At 55.0% G+C, this 20,899-nt stretch overlaps 1 protein-coding gene across 4 annotated transcripts in view; it reads left to right on the top strand.

The window, feature by feature from the left end:
• Positions 1-404: 404 nt before the first annotated feature.
• The window catches only part of ACSL6 (acyl-CoA synthetase long chain family member 6), a 71,458-nt gene continuing 50,963 nt past the window's right edge, over positions 405-20,899 (top strand). The window contains exons 1-3 of one of the 4 annotated variants that reach the window (XM_036846771.1): positions 411-527; positions 893-979; positions 18,466-18,686. In XM_036846771.1, the coding sequence (XP_036702666.1) occupies positions 946-979; positions 18,466-18,686 (255 nt within the window). In that variant the 5' untranslated portion in view covers positions 411-527; positions 893-945. Of the gene's footprint in view, positions 528-892; positions 980-10,343; positions 10,510-12,801; positions 12,961-18,465; positions 18,687-20,899 lie in introns of those variants that run through there. The other 3 variants (XM_036846770.1, XM_036846772.1, XM_036846773.1) reach the window with 3 other exon arrangements.

Here is a 20,899-nt window from a genome sequence, read left to right as displayed (position 1 = left end):
GTCGCGCTGGGTAGGGGTAAGGGTCGCGCGTTGGTGGGGTGCGCGCGGCGTCGCGCTCCTGCGCTCGTCGCCCGTGCGGCCCTCTCCTGCCGGTTTCCCCAGAACTCCGGGTCGTGACGTTAGGCGGGGCGGAGAGGGCCGGTTGGCTCTGCAGCCTGGCCCCTCCCCCGCCCGGGGCCTCGGCGGTTCCCACGCGGCTGTGAGCGTGCGGAGCGCCCAGACCTGGACCGCGGCGGGGCTGGAAGGGGGCTGGAAGGGGGCTGGAAGGGGGCTCCGGTGCAGAGCGGGCGCGTGGCGCCCTCCCCCTCCAGCCAAGACTCCGCAGCCGCGCGCGGAGGCGGGGCGCTGCGGAGCCGGGTGGGGGGGGGGGGCGGGGGCTAAAAATACCCGGCGGCAGCGGCTGCGCGGCTTCTGCTGGGGCTGCGGGGCTGTGGGCCGGGGAGGCCGTGCCGGGCCCATCTGGGTCCCGCTGACCGACATGCTGACCTTCTTCCTCGTGTCGGGGGGCTCCCTCTGGCTGTTCTCGGGTAAGTCTCCCCCCTCTCCCCGTCCTCTTCTGTGACCCTCATCCCTGGCACGCTGTGGGGTCTTGGTCCCGGGCAGGGGGTGATCCCCCAGCCCCGGCTGCCGAGCCATCCTTTCAGGACTACCCTGGGCCACCCAGGTCTCCCTCTTCCAAATTCTGGCGGGCTCCGGGCCGCGTTTGGGAAGTGCCTGTGTCAGTGAAAATGAGGGGCCTTGCTCTCCGCGACCTCACAACAACTTCCCTCCGGTTCTCGACTCCCCCCGCCCCTTATGGTGAGGACCATCCGCTGAGCAGACTAGGCCCTGAGCCCACTCGTCCCCCAAGGCCAAGTCCAGGGACAGACAGTTCATCCTTGTCCATATCCAGGATGCAGACCCTGAGGATGTTGGACTCCGAGGTCCCAACAGCAGGTCAAGGACATGACCGGGACTGACCTGGGGCTTCCTGATCCTGGTGAGAGGGCCTCCTCACAACCCCTCCTGCCCACCCTTCAGCCGGAGTACACGATTTCTGTAAAGCAGGGTTCACCTGGCTCCTTAGCTATGCCCATGGCTTGTGTCCCCACCCTGCCAGCGCCCACCTCTCCGCCTCACAGGAGTCAGCCTCTCACCCCTGCATCCTCTCAAGAAACCTTGAGGACCCCCTCTGAATCCCTGCCCAACGCTCTTACCCCCTCCCCACACAGAACCTGGGCTCTCACCCCAGAAGCAGTCATTCACCAGTTTTGCTGCCTACACCAGCCACTCCCCTCTGTGAATGTTGGGTTCCTCTAGGTTCTGATACCACTAAAGGGTCTCCACCCACCCCCACCCATACCCCCATGTGCAAATTCAGTCTCATAATGTATGTGAAGTGCTCGAACCTTAAACTGGCTTTAAGCTGGACCTGGCCCAGAGCAAGTGCTTTATGAATGTTAGTTTTATTATTATTTCATGCTCAAACAGCATCATCAGAGGAGGTAGTAAGGTTCTTTCTGAGCCGAAGAAGGGGAGGAAGGCGACCCTTTTGAAATCCTTAACTGAAACTTTGCCTGTGTTATTTAATATTCACAGCAAATCCTAGGAGGTTGGTGGTGCTCTTTTTTTACTGAGGTTCATAGGTTAATTGACTTGCCCAATGTCACACGGATAATATCTGACAGATTAGGATTTGATCTGAGTTTTAATTGATTCATCATTGCTAAGTGCTTCCTGGTATCAAGCTTGAACCTAGAGGGTCGGTAGGCCAGGTGATGGTGGGCATCCCCTGACACCATTGCCCTGAGTCAGGCCGCAGGGACACCTCCCCTGAGCTGGGGAGAGAGTGAGGCCTCCCTAATCCCCTCAGCTCCCTAAGCTCCTTCTGTCTGCCGTGTCTGAGGACAAGCCGTGCAGGGGCACTCTGGGCCTGATGTGCTCATCCAACAGGCAGGGTTGGAGCTAGAGCTAGGGTTAAGGATAAAGGGCAGAAGTTATCAAAATAATGGTAATGATGATGATGATGATAGTAACAGCCACCATTTATTGCTTGGATGATGGTCTCAGAGCCTTTTCCCTGTGCCAGGACCCCTTTGCCCTACCCTTAGGAGGCCCCCACCCAGCCATGGTAGCCATGGTAGCCATGGTAGCCAAGGGTAGCTCTCTGGAGCCTTGGTCTTCTGTGGCTACAGGGAAGTGCCTGGGGGCTACAGAGCCACACGTGGCAGGAGTCATCAGCCTCTGAGAAAAAAAGTCCTTGCAGTGCGGGTTGCTTGTCTGAAAGTGGGATTCAGCAGATGCCAACTCAGACTGGTCTTCTGTCCTGCTTCGGCGTGGAGTGTTTCCCAAAGCGGTCAGGCGCCTCCTAGAATGGGGAAACTGCCTCAGTGAAAGACTGTTCAGGGGCCTCAGAATGGTCAAGCAGGGTGACTCTTGGTACAGGTGACAGCTTCTTCCCTGGAGACCAAGTTTCTCAGTGGGTACAGGAAATTCCTCAAAGATGCCATACTTGCTGTAAGAGTGAGACACTGAGGCTGGTGTGTGGTACCCACTTCAGACACATTGTGGCATTCCCAGATCATGTCCACCTTGCTTGGGACTTTGCCTGGACCCCAGCCTTTCTTTGAGGGCAGAGAGGACACCTAGGCTAACACTGAGAACACATTCTACCTTGTAATCGCCAGGGTCCCATGGCAGCTGCCAAATCTCTCTGGCTCAGTTAGAAATAGGAGAGGCACCCTGAAGTGATATTACTCTTCGTAGATTTATGTGCCGTTTGCCACCCAATCCAGCCCTAGGGAGACAAGGGAAGGGTAGAGGGGAGCCACCTGGAGGAGGAACTGATTATATGGGGGAAGCAGCCATGTGCTCTGAGCCTTAGGAGAGCTACGGTTGTATTTGTCCTGTTCCCCGCTGAGGCCAGCCCAGATCCCACCTGTGTGTTGAGTAATAAACAAGGAAACAAAATAGATCCAGTGTGGTGAGTCAGATGCTGTGCCTGGCCCAGGAAAACATGGTCTCAGTGCTTTGAGCACTCAGAGGACTATGGGAGCAATGGATTGGCACTTCTGCCTGCCCATATGGCACCCTTGTACAAAGTAGAAAGAGGCTCCCCTCCTGGTGGATGAATTTCTAGGCTGATGCAGCCCTGTGTCCTTCTGCGGTGTCCAGTCTGTGCAACCATATACCCGACCATCGGTGATGTCTGAGTGGGCTTTTGCAGCATATAGGGGTGTTTTGTCAGAGTCAGGTAGGCCAAACCCCAGGTAGAGAAAATCAGGCCAGCAAAAGTGTGCAGGAAGAACTGTGGTGGGAGGTGGATCTTTAGGGTCTTGTGCCTCAGGAGCCTAGCTTGTAGGAGAGGATGGAGTCGGGATGGAGTCTGGATGGGAGGGGATTCTAGAGAAGAGGGTTTTATTTAGGGGGGCTGAGGAGCCCTCGATTTAGCTGCAGTGGCCAGGCTGAGCCAGAAGGAGGAAGGTGGAGGCTGGGAGAGCAGTGGGAGGCTGTTGTGATGTTATGGATGAGAATAACTGTGGCCCAAGGATGGCCCAGTTGAGGCTGGGTTCCAGGAAGGGGAAGGTAGGAGGCCCTAGTTGTGACCCTTGGGGGAATGGGGGCTGGCCCTGGTGGCAGAGATTGGTGTGGCAGCAACCTGGCTGTAGGTGTCCAGGGCAGGTGCAGACTTGCACAGCCTAGCTCAGCCCAGCCCCATCAGATTCTCCCCACACCCCTGCTCCCATTAGGGTGGAGGACTGGTGTGAGGTCTGGGGCCATCCCAGGGGGCCCAAGAAGGCAGCCAGGGCCCTGACAGATGGTGGGGCACCAGGCAGAACATCTGAGGGCACGCCTCACAAAAGAAGGCCTGGATTTGCACATGGTGCACCACTGTGTGGGAGAATTCGTACCTCAGTGCCTTCTCTTCCTCCCCGGCCCGTGGTAGGATACAGGGGTGCTCCCAGTGAGAGCACGGTGACACCAGGGGGCGGCAGAAGCCAGCCATTCTGCTCTCTGGCTGGTTTTCTGTCCTTTGTGATTACAGGGGCTCTTGGGTTGACCTTCAGAAGGGCGAACTTGGCTCAGCTACAGCCCCAGATGGGACCCAGGACTGTCCCCCACACACAGCATGCAGGATAAGTGAGCATGAGGAGTTTGCAAAAAGAGGCCGAAGTTACAGGCATTGGTGTAACAGAAGCTGCAGTGTGTAACTAGCCAGTGCCTGGCACATAGTAGGCACTCAGATATTCGTTGAATGAAGTACTTTTTGGGGGGGAGCAGTGTTTTCATGGGGGAAGTGTTGTTGCAAACATGCTGACTTGACTGCTGTTGCCCTGAGCACCCATCACGTGTCTAGCACCATGTTCTACAGTTCCCCAAGCTTTCCTTTAATCTTACCCACAACACTGTGGTGCTGTTAGCCCATTTAATAGATGCGGCACAAAGACACAAGGAGGTTCAGTGGTGAAGCAACTCCTGAGAGCTGTGAGTCAGACCACATGCTCAGACTCCAGGCCAAGGAGGGACCCGGAGGATCAGGCAGGATCAGGCAGGGCCTGAGCCCCTCCAGCAGGCTAGTCAGTGGGCACAGACAAGGGAGCAGTCCTTGGACGGGGAGGGTTTAAAGAGAAGACAGGTGTAAAGAGCAAAGAGCGGGGGCTGGCACATAGGAAAGGGCTTACTGAATGTTAGCTAAAGTTATAACACCTTGAGCTAAGCCTTCCTCAGAGGAGGTGCAGGATTCGGACGTGCAGAAAGGGGGTAGGGAAAGAAAAGGCGTTCCAGGCAGAGGGATCCGTGTGAGAAAAGATTGGGAAGATGGATCAATGAGAGTTAGGGACAGACTCTGCTCAGCCAGCGAGGTCTCCAGGGCTGGCCTCTGCGGGCACTAGAAGGCCAGGCCAGGCAGCACAGGCTTCATTCTGTGTGGTAGCTGCATCAAGGACATACGGCCCAAACTGGGCATGTGGATGGCCAAGGTGACACTGTCCCTGCACCCCTCAAGCCGCATGCATCTCCTGGTGGCACACGTGCCACTGAACTACAGTCTTTTGCCTCCTCTACTAGCCCTATGATCTCCTTGAGGGCAGAGCCAGGGTGTCTCTTTCCTGCGCCCAAGCCAGGGCTGGCACACAGTGTACATCAGTGCTGATTGCATAAATGAATGATATGAAGAATTCCCTGAGAATAATTTATCTTAATAATGAGGTGTTTTCTCACTACAAGTCCATTGGCTGACAACAGACCTTGAGTGTTCTCCTACTGGGTGCCAGGCTCTATGCCTAGCTGGGGGATATCACCAATATGGTAGAAGCTGTAGGGGAAAGCAGGTGTGAACTCCTTGCAGGCAGAGCCAGATCAGCCTTCAGTGGAGAACCTGGAACAGAAGGAGGTGCTCCAGAAGTGTTTGCTGAATTAACAAGTGAGTGAATGACCACACTCGCAGCTGTGGTGTGACTGGTTTCATAGAAGATAGTCTTCTCTGAGGATGAGATTCTGTTATTTCCTTAGAGCTCCAAGTTTCCAGTCTCCTAGTAGGCTGGGAACTCCGGCCAAGCAGAGCTGAAAGGAGGCCCTAGTCAAGGTCCTCAGCTCACTGGATGATCTGGTGTGATGGCCCCATTCCTGCGTTGGCCTGGCCAGAGTCCCCACTAACCACCCATTGGGCCCCAGGAGGGAAGCACTGTTAGTGAGATGCTACTTTGGGCCCTTGGGGTTGGCCTTCAGGTGAGGCCCAGGGGTGGTCCCACATAATTAATTGCTCAGCTGCTCCAGGAGCCCATAGTTGGTGTGGTCATTCTCAGACCCAGTTATTTTGCATGGCTCCTGATTCATGTGAGGCTTGGGATCTGTGACAGGCAGAAGTAGGAGGATGGGAAATGGGCTTGGACAGATTCTGAGCCAAGCTGAGCTATCTGTTCAGAAGCCCAATCTGTAATCTCAGAGCCTGAAAGATTTCAAATCCCAAGAAGTCCCATCTGTGCCTGTTTACCAGCTCTTCCTGGAAAACTTTCCTCTCCCGACAGCTACTCCGGGGAGTAGGGGTGCCTGGGGGTGTCCATGGAGAGTTGGGGGTGGCTAGCTTCTGATTTGTCATCTGCTCATTCAGGCCTGCATTGTGAGGTAACTGTCTCCTGGAGCTTTAGAATGGGAAGCCAGGCCTGGATGGTGCCAGTGAGGTAACAATCAGCATCTGTTCCCAGACCCTGGGGTAAGCAAATCTGGGTTGGCACCTGTTAGGGCCAGGAACAGACCTAGGTTGAGTGGGCAGCTCTGGGACAGAGCCCACTAATCAACACTGGCAACACTGCCCTACTCCCAGGGTACCACAGCTTGACCTACCAGCACAGGAGGTAGATAATCGGGGACTGAGCAGGACTTGTCCTGCTGCAGAGCCCTGTTTTTACCACTAGTGTGTTTTCCCTGTTTGTTTGTTTCTCTAGATTGTTCTGGTGGCTGAAGAGTCCCCAGTGGCGTTCCTTCTGACCACACACCCTTGCCCCAGCCTTGGCTATAAACCATTCTGGGCACTGACTGTAGGTCTTGCCACATAGACAGGAGGGCTACTGGGAGGGACAGTAAGGTCAACCAGAGAGTAGACAGCAAGGCCAACTGGAGGCCACACAGCAAGGACAGAGACGGGGATGGGAAGGTAGCCAGAGCTGGGACAAAGTGGGCAGCAAGATGGGATGTGGGCCCGCCAGTGAGATGGGACAGGGAGGTTGGCCAGAGGCTGATGGTGAGGCCCTAGAGACCAATAAGAGGAAAGCAGGTATCAGCATGGAGAAGGGGGCCTCAGGGAGGACCCATCTAGGCCTGCAGTGACCCCTTGACTTTGTTTGTTTAATTTATTTATTTAATTTATTTATTTTTGGCTGCGTTGGGTCTTCCTTGCTGCGCAGGCTTTCTCTAGTTGCGGAGAGTGGCGGGCTACTCTTTGTTGCAGTGCGCCGGCTTCTCATTGTGGTGGCTTCTCTTGTTGCAGAGCAGGGGCTCTAGGCATGCAGGCTTCAGTAGTTGTGGCTCATGGGCTCTAGAGTGGAGGCTCAGTAGTTGTTGCGCATGGGCTTAGTTGCTCCACGGCATGTGGGATCTTCCCGGACCAGGGATCGAACCTGTGACCCCTGCATTGGCAGGTGGATTCTTAACCACTGCATCACCAGGGAAGTCCCCCTCTTGACTTTGGAAGGAGCAGTGTTTCTGGCCCTTCTTCTGTGTCCCCTAGCTGCATGAAGCCACCTAGATGCCAGGACCCTGCTTAGTGGTGGAGAATGTACCTTCCCACAGATGGATTGGATGTGCTTCTCTGGGGGACACCTTCGACTCACCCATACTCAGCCCCCACCCTGCCTGAAGACTGCCTCCCCCTCAGCCTGGCTCTGCCTGGGGTGGTGGAGAGAAAGGGAGGGTGCCCTTCCCCTGGCCAGTGGGCTGTTGGGAGATTTGGGTACATGTGTCCCTGATCTCCTTGCCACAGGTCAGACAGCAGGGAAAGCTGTGACCTGTGAAGACCCCTTTTCCATCTGGACTGACATTTCTTTTCTCTTTCTCCTCTACCTCCTGATTCTCCTCCCTGGGGCAGCCCCATGAACCCTCCCAGAGATATGCCTGGCCTCTGGGCTTCATGGGCATATTGTGTGGCCCCAGCTGACAGTAGGAGGACCTGAGGAGGAAGGCAGCAGAGCATGGTCATCAAAGATGGGCATTTTCTCTGGGCTGAGAGGCTAACAGGCCCTGTTTCATTTGGATTGCAGGAGATCTGTGGAGCATCTACAAACCCTCCTATTGGTTCAGAATCAGCTCCCAGGTGGTTTTGTCCTAGATTTCCTCTCAGGCTAAATGATCATATGTGTGATTGAGATCTTGCTGTGTCATTGTCTCCTGTTAATGGGAGTCTGAGTAGCAGCCATGCTTCATAGGTTGTAAGCTTTGTGCTGTACACATAGATTAGCCTCACCTGTGTTTGTCCTGTCTCTATGTGGGAGAATAGTGCCTAGAGTGTGCACTATTTTGTGCCTGGTTTCTTCACTCAGTATCATCCACGGTGCTATGTGTAATGAGGAAATTTGCAACAATACATTCCAAAAAAATATGGAAAATGAAGGCAACACTGTGAGTTGTTCAAGTCAAATGACTCTCCTTTATTCTGAGATCATGTTCTTCCATCTATCTTGCAATAAAATATGCTGGCAGTTTGGTTGGGTTTTTGTTTTGTTATTGATACATTTGTTTAAAAAATAAGTAGATAGATATAGATACAGACATTTATATATTTGTGCCATGGTTAATGGACAGCTCCTGGTGACCCTAGGGTGTCAGAAGAGCAGCATTTCTGGCCTCTGAAAGTCTGAACAAGATTGAAGTCTGACCTTTTCTTGGAGCCTCTGTGGGGGATGGAGTCCAAGCTCTGGAGCGTGATTGTGCACATTGTGCTCTGGGTCACAAACCCCACCCACAGCTCGCGGGCACCTGTGGCAGCAGCACTCTGGGCAGCAGGCGGAGAAGACATGTGACCTCCATTCTTCAAAGTCCTGTCAGTGCACTGCAAGGGCTTTTGTTTACTGTCACATTTTTCTTCCCATTTCTTTGTCCACATTTACCATCAACACCATGAGAATTGCCGGAAGTTCCCTCATTCAAAAAGGTTGCTACCTGAGGCCCAGTCATTACTATTTCTGAAAAGGACAAAACAACAGAGCCTCAGAATGCGCCGATCCCATTTCTTGGTCCCGCCCACCCTGACCTGACGCAGTGCTTTCTTTCCGCAGCGGCCGCAGAGGCCTCCCTCCAGCTCCCTCTGGAAAGGTGGTGGGTTCAGTGAGAATCCAAGCGATGGGTGCTCTCAGTGGGCCGGTGTGAACAACGTCCAGCAACCTTCCCGGGCCAGCCAGGGCCTCGTTTTGCTTTGGTCTGAAAGAGATTTTTGTTTTCCGGTGAGAACAGCCCCAGCCTGGCCGGGTGCCAGAGGCAGCGGCAGGAATACAAACACTTTCATGTGACAGACCCGGGTGGAGAGGTGTGGGCCTGCCAGCAGTGGGCCCTCCCCTGCCGCTGCTCCTCGGGAGGCGGTGATTTGCATATTCCCCATTCATCCTGGCCTTGAAAAGGAGGCCTGCGTTCTCAGTCCTCCGGACCAGCTGAGGGCTGGGCTGCTTGAGCCTGGTTTTAACTCTGTGGATGCCACCGGCTCTCACCGGCCAACAGCAGGTCTTGGTGGCTGGAGGGTGGTGAAAGGCAGCAGCTGCTGTGTGGCCCTGGCCTCCAGAGGGATGATTCAGGAGGTGGCAGGGTCCCACTGACCAGCACAGACTTCTGCTGAGCGGAGTGAGGGTCAGATTTGTTTCTCCTTGTGCCATTCAGAAGAGGAACTTGGTCAAAGTATGAGGAAGCCAGAAAATTAAGCTGTTTATCAGAGTCCCAGAAAATTTGCCTTTAACCAAAGCAAAACTCCCTTTTCTCTGCTCATTGTCATTCCTGCAAAATAACAGTGATCCCTGGAATGGTGGGTATAGGCGCCTTATTGGCTCCTGGCTGCAGCAGGGGTCCCTTTGGCTGGGATCTGGAAGGACAGCTTGCCTGGGACACTTTGGCATCCTAAAACCCCAAGGTGCTAGGTCAGGTGAGTGAGTGGGTGGGCCCTGTTAGCTTGTGGCTGGGACTTCAAAAGCATGAGGCTATATATAGTACAAATCACCATCTTTTTCCCTCTGCAGCTAAATGCTATCTTCCCAGCCTCGCTGCCTCCTTCCCAGGAGCCCCAGCATCTAGTAGGCTCTTTCTAGGACTCTGTCCCCTTCTCAGAACCCTCCTTCCCGCCCTGTTCCTGATCTCCTTGCTCCCCCTCCCTGACTGAGGATATGTCTTAGGTTCTGTTCTGTCTTGTGAATCTCCCCTCCGCCCACTCCCCAGCAGGATGTCCCCAGTTGCTCCTGAGGGAACAAGTGGGCAAAAGCAAATCCCTCTGTTGCTCCCCCCACCTCAACGAACCGCATCTCAACAGAACCTCCTCCCTCCTGCAAGGTGCTTCCCCCTCGCTGGAGGTGGTTACATCCTCTTTCCCCTGTACCCCTGGCCACCTGCGGTTGAGCTCTGACAGCATGTCCCTGCCTGGAGCAGCCCATATTCTCTTTCTGAGCTTGAGCCTGTAAGGTTTGCATTGTGTCCTCAGTTTGGGCCAGTGATGGAAATGGATCACTGCTCCTGAGGCCAGGACACTGGTCGCCCTAACCTAGACGGGCTGGGAGGGGAAAGGATCATGTTGCAGCCACAGGATTTGGCTTCCTGCACAGTGGGGCCTGGCCAGGGGGTGTCCTCTGCTTGTGTAGCGCTCATTGGCCCTTGCCACTGTCCCTAGGGTTCTGCCTGCCATCCCAGGGCTTGGTGTGGAAGGAAGGACGATGAGGCCGAGACTCATCCACACCGTCAGTCCTAGTCTTCGTCCCCTGGAAATATTTCTAAAGGGAGCGTTGCCACTGTCATAACCTGTGCTGTCCCTCCTCGTTCTGAGAATTTTGTCAGGCCTGATTCGTGGTAAGGACAACCTTTATCTCAGAGCTCGTGAAAGACACTGTGTTTCTCTTTGCTCCTCTGCTCTCAAGGCTATTTGTATTTTTAAGTGTCTGAAAGTATTGTTTGAGCCTGGCTTCCTGGTGCTGTTGTCAGGACTGTGGGCCTATGTTCCCTGACCAGGGCTTAGGGTGAGTGAGATTCTTGAGAGGTGCTGGCCTGAGGATGGGGGCGGACGGTGCTGGGGGCTGCTTCCCACCCCCAGTGAATTGCTGAAGGGAGGCATGTTCACGGTGGGTTCGGGCTATTGAGACAGGGGCCCTGTGCAGTGGTCAGGCACAGCCAACTTTAGTTAGGCCTTTCTACATTCAAGAGGCCTAAGTAAACCTTCAGAGCTATAATCAGCCTCCTCAGGGAGGTTCGGCAGGCGAGCCACCCTGTAACCCAGCAACCCTGAATCCTGGGCCCGTCTTTCTTGGGGGAACATGCGGTGGGTCTCACCTGGCAATTCCCAGCTCGGGGAGGCCCTTGACCCCATGTCTGCCCCAGTCGTCTGTGGTTCTGTGACTCTAATTAAAACCCAGGAGGAAGGTGGAGAGAAAGCCCCTCTCACAGCCCAGACAAGCGTGAATCCCTGTGTGGACGGGGTGGGGGCCAGCTGAGTGTGGGCTGCTGTGTTTGTGTCTCTACAGATGAGGGTCACACAGGTGTGATGGTGAGATTTGTGCTTTTCCTAACCTAGTGCCTGGGCCACACACGTCCTGGGGCAGCACTGCTGGGCCGTGACTCTCTGCCTCTGGCACCCTGTGTGGTTTTCCGTCAGCCAGAACCTTGGTTGTGTCCACTGGATTTTCTGCCCCAGAAGCTGCCCTGAGAAGCATTAAAGGAGGCTTTCGTCTTAGTTAACAACATCTCTGAAAATGTACAGAGAAAAGTAAGGGTAAGGGTCCTGCCAAGAAGGAAGGAAAAGGGGCTTTGGGGGCTGAGGGTTGGTCCTCAGGCATTTGTGCATTTTAAAGCTTCCTCCAGGTGTGTTGCCGGAGGCTGGGGCCTGGGGGCCCAGGCAAGCTTTTGCCAAGTTCCAGGTTAGGGCTGCTGAGGTAGGAAGCTCTCTGCTGCGCAGCCCGCCCGCCCCAGGTGGTGGGGTGGGCGGTGGAAGCCCTATCAGCCTCAGGGAAAGTGTTGCAAGGCCTGCGGGCTCTAGAGTTTCCAGGCAGGTTATGAACACAGCTCTTGAGAGGGAACTCAAGAGTGCTAGGCCGAGACCTGGGGCGGTCTTGCTGCAGAGGAAGATGGCGTTGGGCAGACAGCGGCCCTGTCCTGGAAGCACCAGTTGTGAGTAGGGCCTGGGAGTGGTGAGCTGGTTCCTGCGGGCTGGACCTGCCTTTTACTCTCCATGTGCCTGCTGTGAGCCCAGCCACACCCTGGCTGTGGAAGTAGGAGTCAAAAAAGGCCATACGCGATCACCACCCCAACTCCTCACCCAGTGGAGAAATCTTGCAGGAGTGAGACCCTGGGTGTCCTGGGACCTCACTGTCCCAGTCTGTCTGCCAGAGGCGTTGAGGGAGTTTGGGGCTCAGCTTTGGTTCCAACAGGCCTGGGTGTGGATTCTGGCTCCAGGATGGCCATTCCCCTGGCAAGCCAGGAAAGCGTCTCTCAGGGCAGGCTTTAAGGAGGGGCTGGTGTGCTGCCCTGGGGTCTTGTGGGGGAGCTAAGCCATTATCTTCTACCTGCTGACCCTGGTGTTTGGTCTGGAGTGTCCCCACTGCCCAGAGCATCTCTGAGCAGATGTTTTATCCGGGACTGTGCCTAATCTTCCTCTCCCCAGTAGACTGGTTGTGACCTTGTGGGGTGGGGGTGGAGGCAGCCCCTGGAAGGCGCTGGAGGAGATTCCTGGGCAAAGGTGCAGGCCGCCCGGTGCAGGTCGCCCTCAGCACCGGGGATCTGGCCTCTCCACGCCCACTTCCACCATTCCCACCACCCCTACCGCTCATGCAGCCTGCAGGTCCCCAGCCCATGGCTGCGGGCCTGGCCCTTAATCAGTGCCACAGATAGATGTGTAAGAAGACTTTGTCCTTAAGCAACCCTCTGACGAACTCCTCTCCAGGACTGAAGACAAGGTAGGGGTGGGGAGAAGCAGAGGGGTGTGAACTGAGGCTCTTGCAACCTGGCAGAGTTGGGGTTAAGGCTGGGTTGCTTGCCTCTGAGCTGATCTGAGCCAGCACTGCCCCGTGTGCAGATGCAGGGGAGGGGCAGTGAGGGGCCTGGAGGGGCCAGCAGCTCCCCATAGAGCTGTTCTGTGCCCGGGTCCCTGCCAGACCTGCTGCCACAGCTGCCAGGGAGCCTCTGCCACCACTGCTAGAGCCTCTACCACCAGCCGGCTTCTCAGAGCAGGCATTCGTTGCCATCGGCTGTCCCCAGGAGGGCAGACTTGGGGCAGGGCCTTCGCCACTTTTGAGCTTTGATCAAGATGTGGTAAGCTCTCTCCCTAAGCCCCACACATCCTTTATAAAGGGAGGCTGGTACTAGTGGGACCAGCTCAGCTGCCTCCCCAGTGCCAGGAGCCTGCTGGAAAGGTAGGGCGTGAATGCATGTAATTTTGCAAGTTGTCTTTGAGCCCTTTTGGCTGGCAGAGACAGAGTAACTGCTTCAGCTAACTTCTATCTACTGAATGTCTCCCTTACTGCGTGCCTGGTACCTTATTCTCTGTCCATGAGAGTTTTGAGATGAGGCCAGAGGGGTAAAGTGACTTGTCCAAGGTCATACAGCTGTCAAGAGTATGAGTCAGGATTTGGACCCGGGTCAGTCCAGCACCAGAACTCCCCTTTGGGCCCTTTCCCTGGCTTGTTTGCTGGGGCCCCTGGCCCCTGGGAGGTTATGATTTCATTTCAGAGCTCTTCATTGGGAGTTAAGGAGGTTCTTTAATGATCTGCTGGCTTGCCTTGTGCTTCCCCATTTCTGAAGCCCTCAGAAGTTTGCATAGACCCAGAACCCCATTGCAAGGACCGCCACCTGCCTCCAGGCTGATACAGAGCGAAGCTGGTGTGATTCTAAGGGGAGGGAAGAATCTGAGGATCATGGAGGGTCTCAGTGCCAGCATGATGAGTTTGAATTTTTGTCCTAAGGTAGGAGGGAGCCAGGTAAGGTTTTTGAGCAGCGGCGTGATATGGTTATGTCTGTGTATCAGGAACATAACTTTGGTATCAGTGTAAACACTGGTTAGAACAAGGAGACCTGTGAGGAGACTGGTGTGGGAGTCTGGACAGCACTTGGTGGTGGCTGGACCAGGCCAGGCCAGAGGAGTGGAGAGGAGTGGTCAGGTTTGGAAGGTATTTAGGAAGTAGTCCTGATAGAACCATCTTGCTAGATCGTGAAGGTCTAGAGTCAGGAAGCTGGACCAGCAGAGAGCTCTTGGAGTGGAGCCATGGGTCTCAGGGCCATCTCCACTGGAAATGTGCCCTGGGGCTCTGCTTCTGCCCCCTTGAAGTCAAAATACTTCTGACCAGGGCCCCCTTCCTCCCATTCTCTCCTTTCCTGGGTTTTGACAGCTATGCCTCTCACTACCCACCTTCCATGTGCCCTGGATCAGCAGAAGACAGGGCAAGGTGGGGAAGTCCCACTCCCCCCAGCCTGTGCCACCACTTGGTATTCTGAACTGGTCTATGCCCAAGGAGAAGGCATAGGATGTGCTAGAGGAGAGGAGGCTAGTTGATGCTGAGGGCTGGGTCCCCGTGCCAGGTGAATATTTACAAACACTCACAGCCGCTCCCTTGGCAACACCAGCACCACTGATTCCCTTGGGTGCTGTCCCCCTCCCCCCTGCCCCCCGTGCCCCATGCTGCTGCAACCAAGAGAGCCTCCTGGGGGCATGGAAGGAGGCAGCCATGGCTGGGACCCCAGGGACAGAGAAAGAGAGGAGGTCAGAAGAGGCCAAGGCCCTGTGAAACAATGAGATAAGACCAGACTCCCAAGCCAAAGGCCTGGTGGCACAGGCTGGCTCTGAGGTCCATGTCCTCAGAGGACCTGAATTTGCAGCTCTCCACTCCAGTGGCTCCCGGCGGTCTGAAGGGCATCTCATGGTATGTGCAAGCACCCGTGACTGTCTGAGGTTGGCAAGCCTGTAAGAATGACACCCTCTGGTTGCTGCCCAGCCAGGAAGGGGCACAGGCTCAGCCTTAGGACTAGAGGAGCTGCAGTCACTTTAGACGCCTCCTTAGGAGTGGGCACCTAAACAGAAGCCTGAGGAGGAGTGGGTGGCCAAGCCCTTCTCCCACCACCCTCCAGTGTCCTAGGCGAGTGGGCTTCCTGGAAGAGAACCCAGCCGTGGGAAGATGGCAAGTTCATAATGTGAGGCCAGGAGGGAGCCCGCCTGTGGTGTGTGCGTGCTGAAGAGCAGGTGACTGGCCTGACTGGCTGATCCCTGCTTACGGGCTCTGGTGGCCCCTACCCCCTGCAACCTGCCTGGGCTCTTCTGAGCAGGCCTGAAGGTGGTTTTCTGTGGGTTCAGCACTACTGCAGAGGAGAGCATGGGTTTGGGTATGGATGGTACAATGTAGGCAAGGGTTAGGGTTGCGATGCAACACAAGGCAGTGGTTTGAGAGGCCGTAGTCGTCTGGGGCTCGAGTCCTGGCTCCCCTGCTCGCTCACTGTGCCCCTGTGAATGGCAGGTAGCTTCTTCAGTGGAGTCTCTATGTCCTCACCTTATAATGAGTACATGGAGCTGTCATGAGGATTGAGCAGTGCAGTGTGTAGGCATGGGCTCCCACATACTAGCAATTCAGGAAGTTTAGGCAAGTTCTCTTCTTCCCTCTCTTGGAAACTGTGATACTTTGGTGATGGCCGAAAGCTCTGCACATCTGGGAAACCAGCCTCAGACTTGTGGCACTGACCCTCGTACACGATTTCATGGGCTCAAGACTTTATTTCCTGAGAGAATATTTAGTTTGCTAAGTGCCCATGGTCTCCCTCAGCTCCAGCCTTTGCATATTTGCTTCCCTCTGCTTGGGACACCCTTTCCTCTATCTCCTTCAGTCTCAGCATCAATACCACTTCTTGCCAGAAGCCTGCCCTGACTCTCCGTACCTGAGTTGGGCATCTTCTCTGGTTCCCCATGCCTGATCACAGCCCAAACTGCACTCACGGCACTGCCCACTGCCTCATGTATTTCCCCTATAAGATTGCGGGCAGGCCCACATCTGGCTTGTCCCAGTGCCCAGCACTGAGCTAGCTCAGAGCAGAGGCCATATGAGGGTCTGCTAGGTGAATGGGTAGGTGGATGGGTGGGTGGGTGGATGGCTTGGCCATTCTTGTCTGTGCTCTGTGACAACCCCAGCATTGCAACCAGTGCCCACTTTTGGCTGTAGCTTAGGGCAGCTGTGAGCAACTGCCAAGGGCCAGGGACTGGTGGTAGTAAGGCATCCTTCCGGGGTTTTCTCTAAAACTTTTGGGACCACATACTTGAGCCTCAGAGCTGAGCCGGGACTTCTTGGGCCTTGGCTTCCTAGCCCACGGAGTCAGTTCAGTCCATTAGAGGAAACCTCATTCAGCTCTCAGAGCTCACACCAGGAGCTGGTGGGCATATCTAGATTTTCCACTATGTAGTGAGTCATTTATCTGATGCGCCTGGCTGTGACTTAGTCTGCCATTTGCAGCTTAAGGAAGTAAATCTCCCAGGAAAGCCAGCTGGCCTCCTGCCAAGGGTCCTCCCCAGAGCAGTTTTCCTTGGTGAATTCACCGCGGTCCATAGCCTGCCCTCTGCTGATGCAGAACCTTAATTTGACCAGTATGCCAGGAGTGGTTTGTTCCTGTGGGATGGCCTCAAAACTGATCCAGTTCAAGGAGGCTGCTGGTAAAACTGGATTTCCGGCTCAGGGACTCAGTGAGAATGCTCTGGCTGGCTGGGGGCTCACTTCTCTCACCCAGAGCCTGTAGGTGGTTGATGAGCGTTCCCCGGACTCAGACAGCCTGTCATGCCATCCGTAGAGCATAAACTCCTGTGGGTCCGTACTACCTGGGTTCGGCCATCTCTGTCCAGTGGTTATTCCTGCCTGGGCTGAGCAGTCTCCTTGGTCTGACAAGCATACCTCTAGCCATCTCTTTAGTCCCAGCGTGCCTCCAGCTATGCCAGATCCAGCATGAGGAGCTTTACATGCCTGAGTGATAATGTCCCCATTTTAAAGATGGGGAAGGAAGAGGTCTAAAGAAGTGGGGTATGCTCAACCTAGCATAGCTCATAAGTGAAGGAGAAGGGACTTGAACTCTGGAGCTTTGCCTGCTTTCTCTACAATGGCTTTGCACAGCATCGACCTTATTTTTGGTGTGGTGATGTTACAGTTCAGCACAAATGCCACTTATTGGGAGTTCAGCAGATCTCTCTTCCCTTAGGGGTCAAGCGATCCCATGGCTGCAGAGTAGCTGTTGTTGGGTTTCTCATTCTTTCCCAAGAAGGGAAACAACAGCCATGCACCCAAAGGTGGGGGGTGGAAGGCCAGTGACTGTCAGCCTGGAGCCCACACAATCCTCATTGCGCTGGCAGACCTATAGGTGTCGTACAGCACTTCCAGCTTTAGGCCCTTCAGGTGGACAGTAACACCAAGAAGGCCCCAATGGGGATAAAGCATCCAACGGGCCCTCCCTGGCTACCTTCCTCAGTCCTAGGCGAAGTGCAGACCCCTGAGCCCAGCTGGCCATATGTCTGTTCTGCCAGCACTACTTCACTTAGCAGCTAACGGGAGGACATGGTAGCACTTGGAGACTTCCCTCTTTGAACCAAATTCAGTCACCAGTGCTTCTCACAGAAAAGCTCCCCCTGCCCCCCTCAGGGCATCCTCCATGTGCCGCTGTAGGCCCACTGTGTCCACTTGGACTGCAGTGGGTGAGCGTGACACCCTGACCACCATATGCAATGTCACGAGGGTTTCTCGTTACCCCTAGGAGTGCACACAGCACTTTGCTGAGCCTTTTCTCTCCGAGCCTTCATTCCTTTCCCTTCCCACCAGCTTAACTCCTGCTCCCCTCTGGCACCTCCTTTTTCCTCTGGACATTAGCAGATGGGATCCCAGGGAGGACGGCACAGGCCTAGTTAATGGTGGGGCCAGCTCTTCTTCTTGGGTCTTGGTCTGTGGTGGTGCAGAGCTGCAGTGCAGTCTGGGGTCAGAGAGCAGTGCCCGGACCTCACTCTGGCTGCTCTTGGGAACTCTGCTATTCCTCAGAAAGATGGCCCCAGCATCACCTCTGGCACTGGCAGGCCTTTGGCTACAACTTTTCTTCAAGGAGACCCCATGGTGGGCCAGGATGTGGGCCTAAGGGGACTCTGCTGTGTGTCATCCCCTGGACCCTTGTCAGGTAGGTCATTGTCCTCAGATCTTGAGGGCAGGAAGTGTCTGTCAGGGCTGGTCTGTGGGCTCTGCCACCTCGCTTTCTCTGGGTCCCTTAGGGTGAGAGCCTGGTGCTGGCAGCTTTGAGGTGGAGTGGAAGGAGTTTGCATCCCTTCACCCCCAGTCGTTCTGGGCACTGTGCTAGGCACACCTGCCGCCCCTCTGTCCAGTCCACGTCGCAGGAGCAAGGATAAGCAAAATGCCGTGACCACACAGGAGAGGCAGTACACCCGGGCCCTAGGGCTCAGGAGGTGTTCAGTCCAGAGCTGTCAGAGCACGCTCTACTCCTCAAAGATGGGGAAGTACGTGTCAGGCAGGGCCCAGGGCCTGAGTGTATGTTTCTCAGGAAAACTGGGCCGGATGTCTGACTGTCAGGTATGACTGCTAAGGGCTCTCTGGCCTGTCACCGGGAAAGGCCCTTCCAGGCGCCCAGCTTTCAGGATACACTTGTGTTGCACCAGGAGGCTGTATACCCCAACTCGCTCGAGGCCTGGCCAAGATTAGTGTGTTGCCTGTGACGCAAGACAAGTGGGAGGAGAGGCCCAGGACTGCTCTCTTGCCTCCTGTCAGGGCTCCTCCTTCACCTGCCTCTTGTTTCCCGCAGAGTACATCCTCTCGCTTCTGGAGAAGATGCAGACTCAGGAGATCCTGAGGGTGCTGCGGCTGCCCGAGCTGGGCGACTTGGGCCAGTTTTTCCGCAGCCTCTCAGCCACCACCCTCGTGAGTGTGGGTGCGCTGGCTGCCATCCTCGCCTACTGGTTCACTCACCGGCCAAAGGCCTTGCAACCGCCGTGCAATCTCCTGATGCAGTCAGAGGAGGTGGAGGTGAGCAGGGTGTGAGCAGTTGGGCTGTGGGCAGTAGTAGGCGGGGGACAGGCATCTTGAAGGAAGAAGCCAAACTTGTGGCTTATTTGACCTCAAATGGCCCAGAGAATCTCCCTTTCTCCCGGCAGCCAGCCAGAAAGCCCAGAAGTGGCCCTGGGCAGGCTCTCCTACTCGATGCTCCTTCTGCCTCTCCCAGTAACTGAAGCCTGGGCAGAGACTGACCTTGGCTTTGCCCTGGGCCTCTGGTTTGCCTGCTTCTTGGGTAGGGTGCCTTGGCTTACAGTTGCCTCAGTAGGCGGTCTAAGCATGTGCTCAAGGGGCTGCCAGGTAAATTCCCTCCCAGATTCTCCCTGTGCCCAACCCTGGTCTGGAGCTGGGACCCAGAGCTGAGCCCACCCAGGGCCCTGCCCTCCCAGAGCACACGGACTCACAGGTAGAGCCACTGAGGGAAGAAGGGATGGTGGCCCAGCCTGGACAAGGGTGTTCCAGGCTCTGTCTAGAAGGACCAGTAAGATTTCTTTCTTAAGTTTATGGAGTTTATTTTGCCTTTTTAAAAAACTTTAATTCTATTTATTTTGAATAGATAATATAGTCACACAGTTCAAAAGCAACCAAAGGACATAGACTGAAAAGCTTCCACCTTCTTCCCCTTGCCTCTAAGTTTTCTTCCCCTGAGAACTGTGTTAGCAGTTGTCCACAAGCAAATGTATAGATGTCTGCCCACCTTTTAAAATGACAACATAACCACATACACCGTGCAGCACCTTGCTTTTGCTCTCGATGGTATGTCGTGCAGGTACCGATCAAAAGCATGACAGAGTTTGGCCTGGTGGGAGAGGGCTCAGGTCGAGATAGGGCTGGGATCTTTAGGGCATTTTTCCAGCAGAGGGAATGATGTGTGCAGAGGTGAGAGTGTGTGATAACACACCTGGTGGCTTTGGGAAACGGCGATTCACGTGGTGTGGCTGGGAGGTGCAGAGGGGCTGCGGATGCGTCGGTAGCCTGTGGTTACCAGCAGCCGTGGGTTTGCAGGCTGGCCATGCCTCTTACTAGCCTGATGGTCCTCGGCAGTTTCTTAGCTCTCTGAGCCTCAGTTTCCTCATGTGTCAAGTGGGCAATAAAAAGAGTATCTGCTTCCTAAAGTTATGGTAAGGATTTGGTGAGATGATGCAGAGAAAGCACTAAGATGTATTATTTTTGGTAAGCTTAACAGTTACAACTCATCTGGAGAGGCCAGCAAGGACAAAGCCCCATTAACTGGGCAGGGACCCTTGGGGATGGACAGCCTGGATTTATTTGAGGCTTTCAGTAGTAGGAGAGACAGGGCCAGTTTTTGCTGTGGCTTTGGCAGGGGCAGGCATGAGGAGGCAATGGGGGCTTCTGGGCTGGAGGTGACAGTGGTCTGGATGGGGTCAGGTTGAGCGCCACAGAGTGAGTCGCCTCACGGGTCTGGCTGGGAGGACAGGGCATGGACACAGGCAAGGCCTCCCTTCCTGGGGAGGATGGAGCCCTCCCTTACTTCATCCCCCAGGAGTGTAGGAATCTGGAGTGACTGTAGTGAAGGAGGAAAGGAGAGAGTGGTAGGAAATGAGATGAGAGAGGTAAGAGGGGCCCAGATCATAGAGGGCCTGGTAGCATTTACCCTGTGTGCTACACGGTAGGAAACAATTCATGTCATGTCACTCACCCTGGCTTAAAATCCTTCCCTGCTCCCCGTTGTCCTCAACCGAAAGCTCAGACTCCTCACCTTGATATGCAGCCTCTCTGGCCTCCTCCATTTACCACTTGGAGTGGCATGAATTGCCTACAGTCTCCCAGGTGCCTCCTGCCCCATGTGTTTGCACTCCCTGTTGCCTCTGGTGAAACCGCCATTCCTTGTTCCTCATTCTTCCCAGTAAACCCTTTTGTTTTTTTTTAATTTTTTTTTTCTATTTCTTTCTTTCTTTAGTTAATTAATTTATTTTGGCTGTGTTGGGTCTTTGTTGCTGCACGCGGGCTTTCTCTAGTTGTGGCGAGCGGGGGCCACTCTTCGTTGCGGTGCGCGGGCTTCTCATTGCGGTGGCTGCTCTTGTTGCGGAGCACAGGCTCTAGGCGCGTGGGCTTCAGTAGTTGTGGTGCACAGGCTCAGTAGTTGTGGCTTGCGGGCTCTAGAGTGCAGGCTCAGTAGTTGTGGCGCACAAGCTTAGTTGCTCAGCGGCATGTGGGATCTTCCT

This window comes from Balaenoptera musculus, chromosome 3 (assembly GCF_009873245.2).
Source record: "Balaenoptera musculus isolate JJ_BM4_2016_0621 chromosome 3, mBalMus1.pri.v3, whole genome shotgun sequence".
Classification (NCBI taxonomy): Eukaryota; Metazoa; Chordata; class Mammalia; order Artiodactyla; family Balaenopteridae; genus Balaenoptera; species Balaenoptera musculus.
Note: the sequence above shows the minus strand (reverse complement) of the source record. Positions and strands in the feature narration are given on the sequence as shown.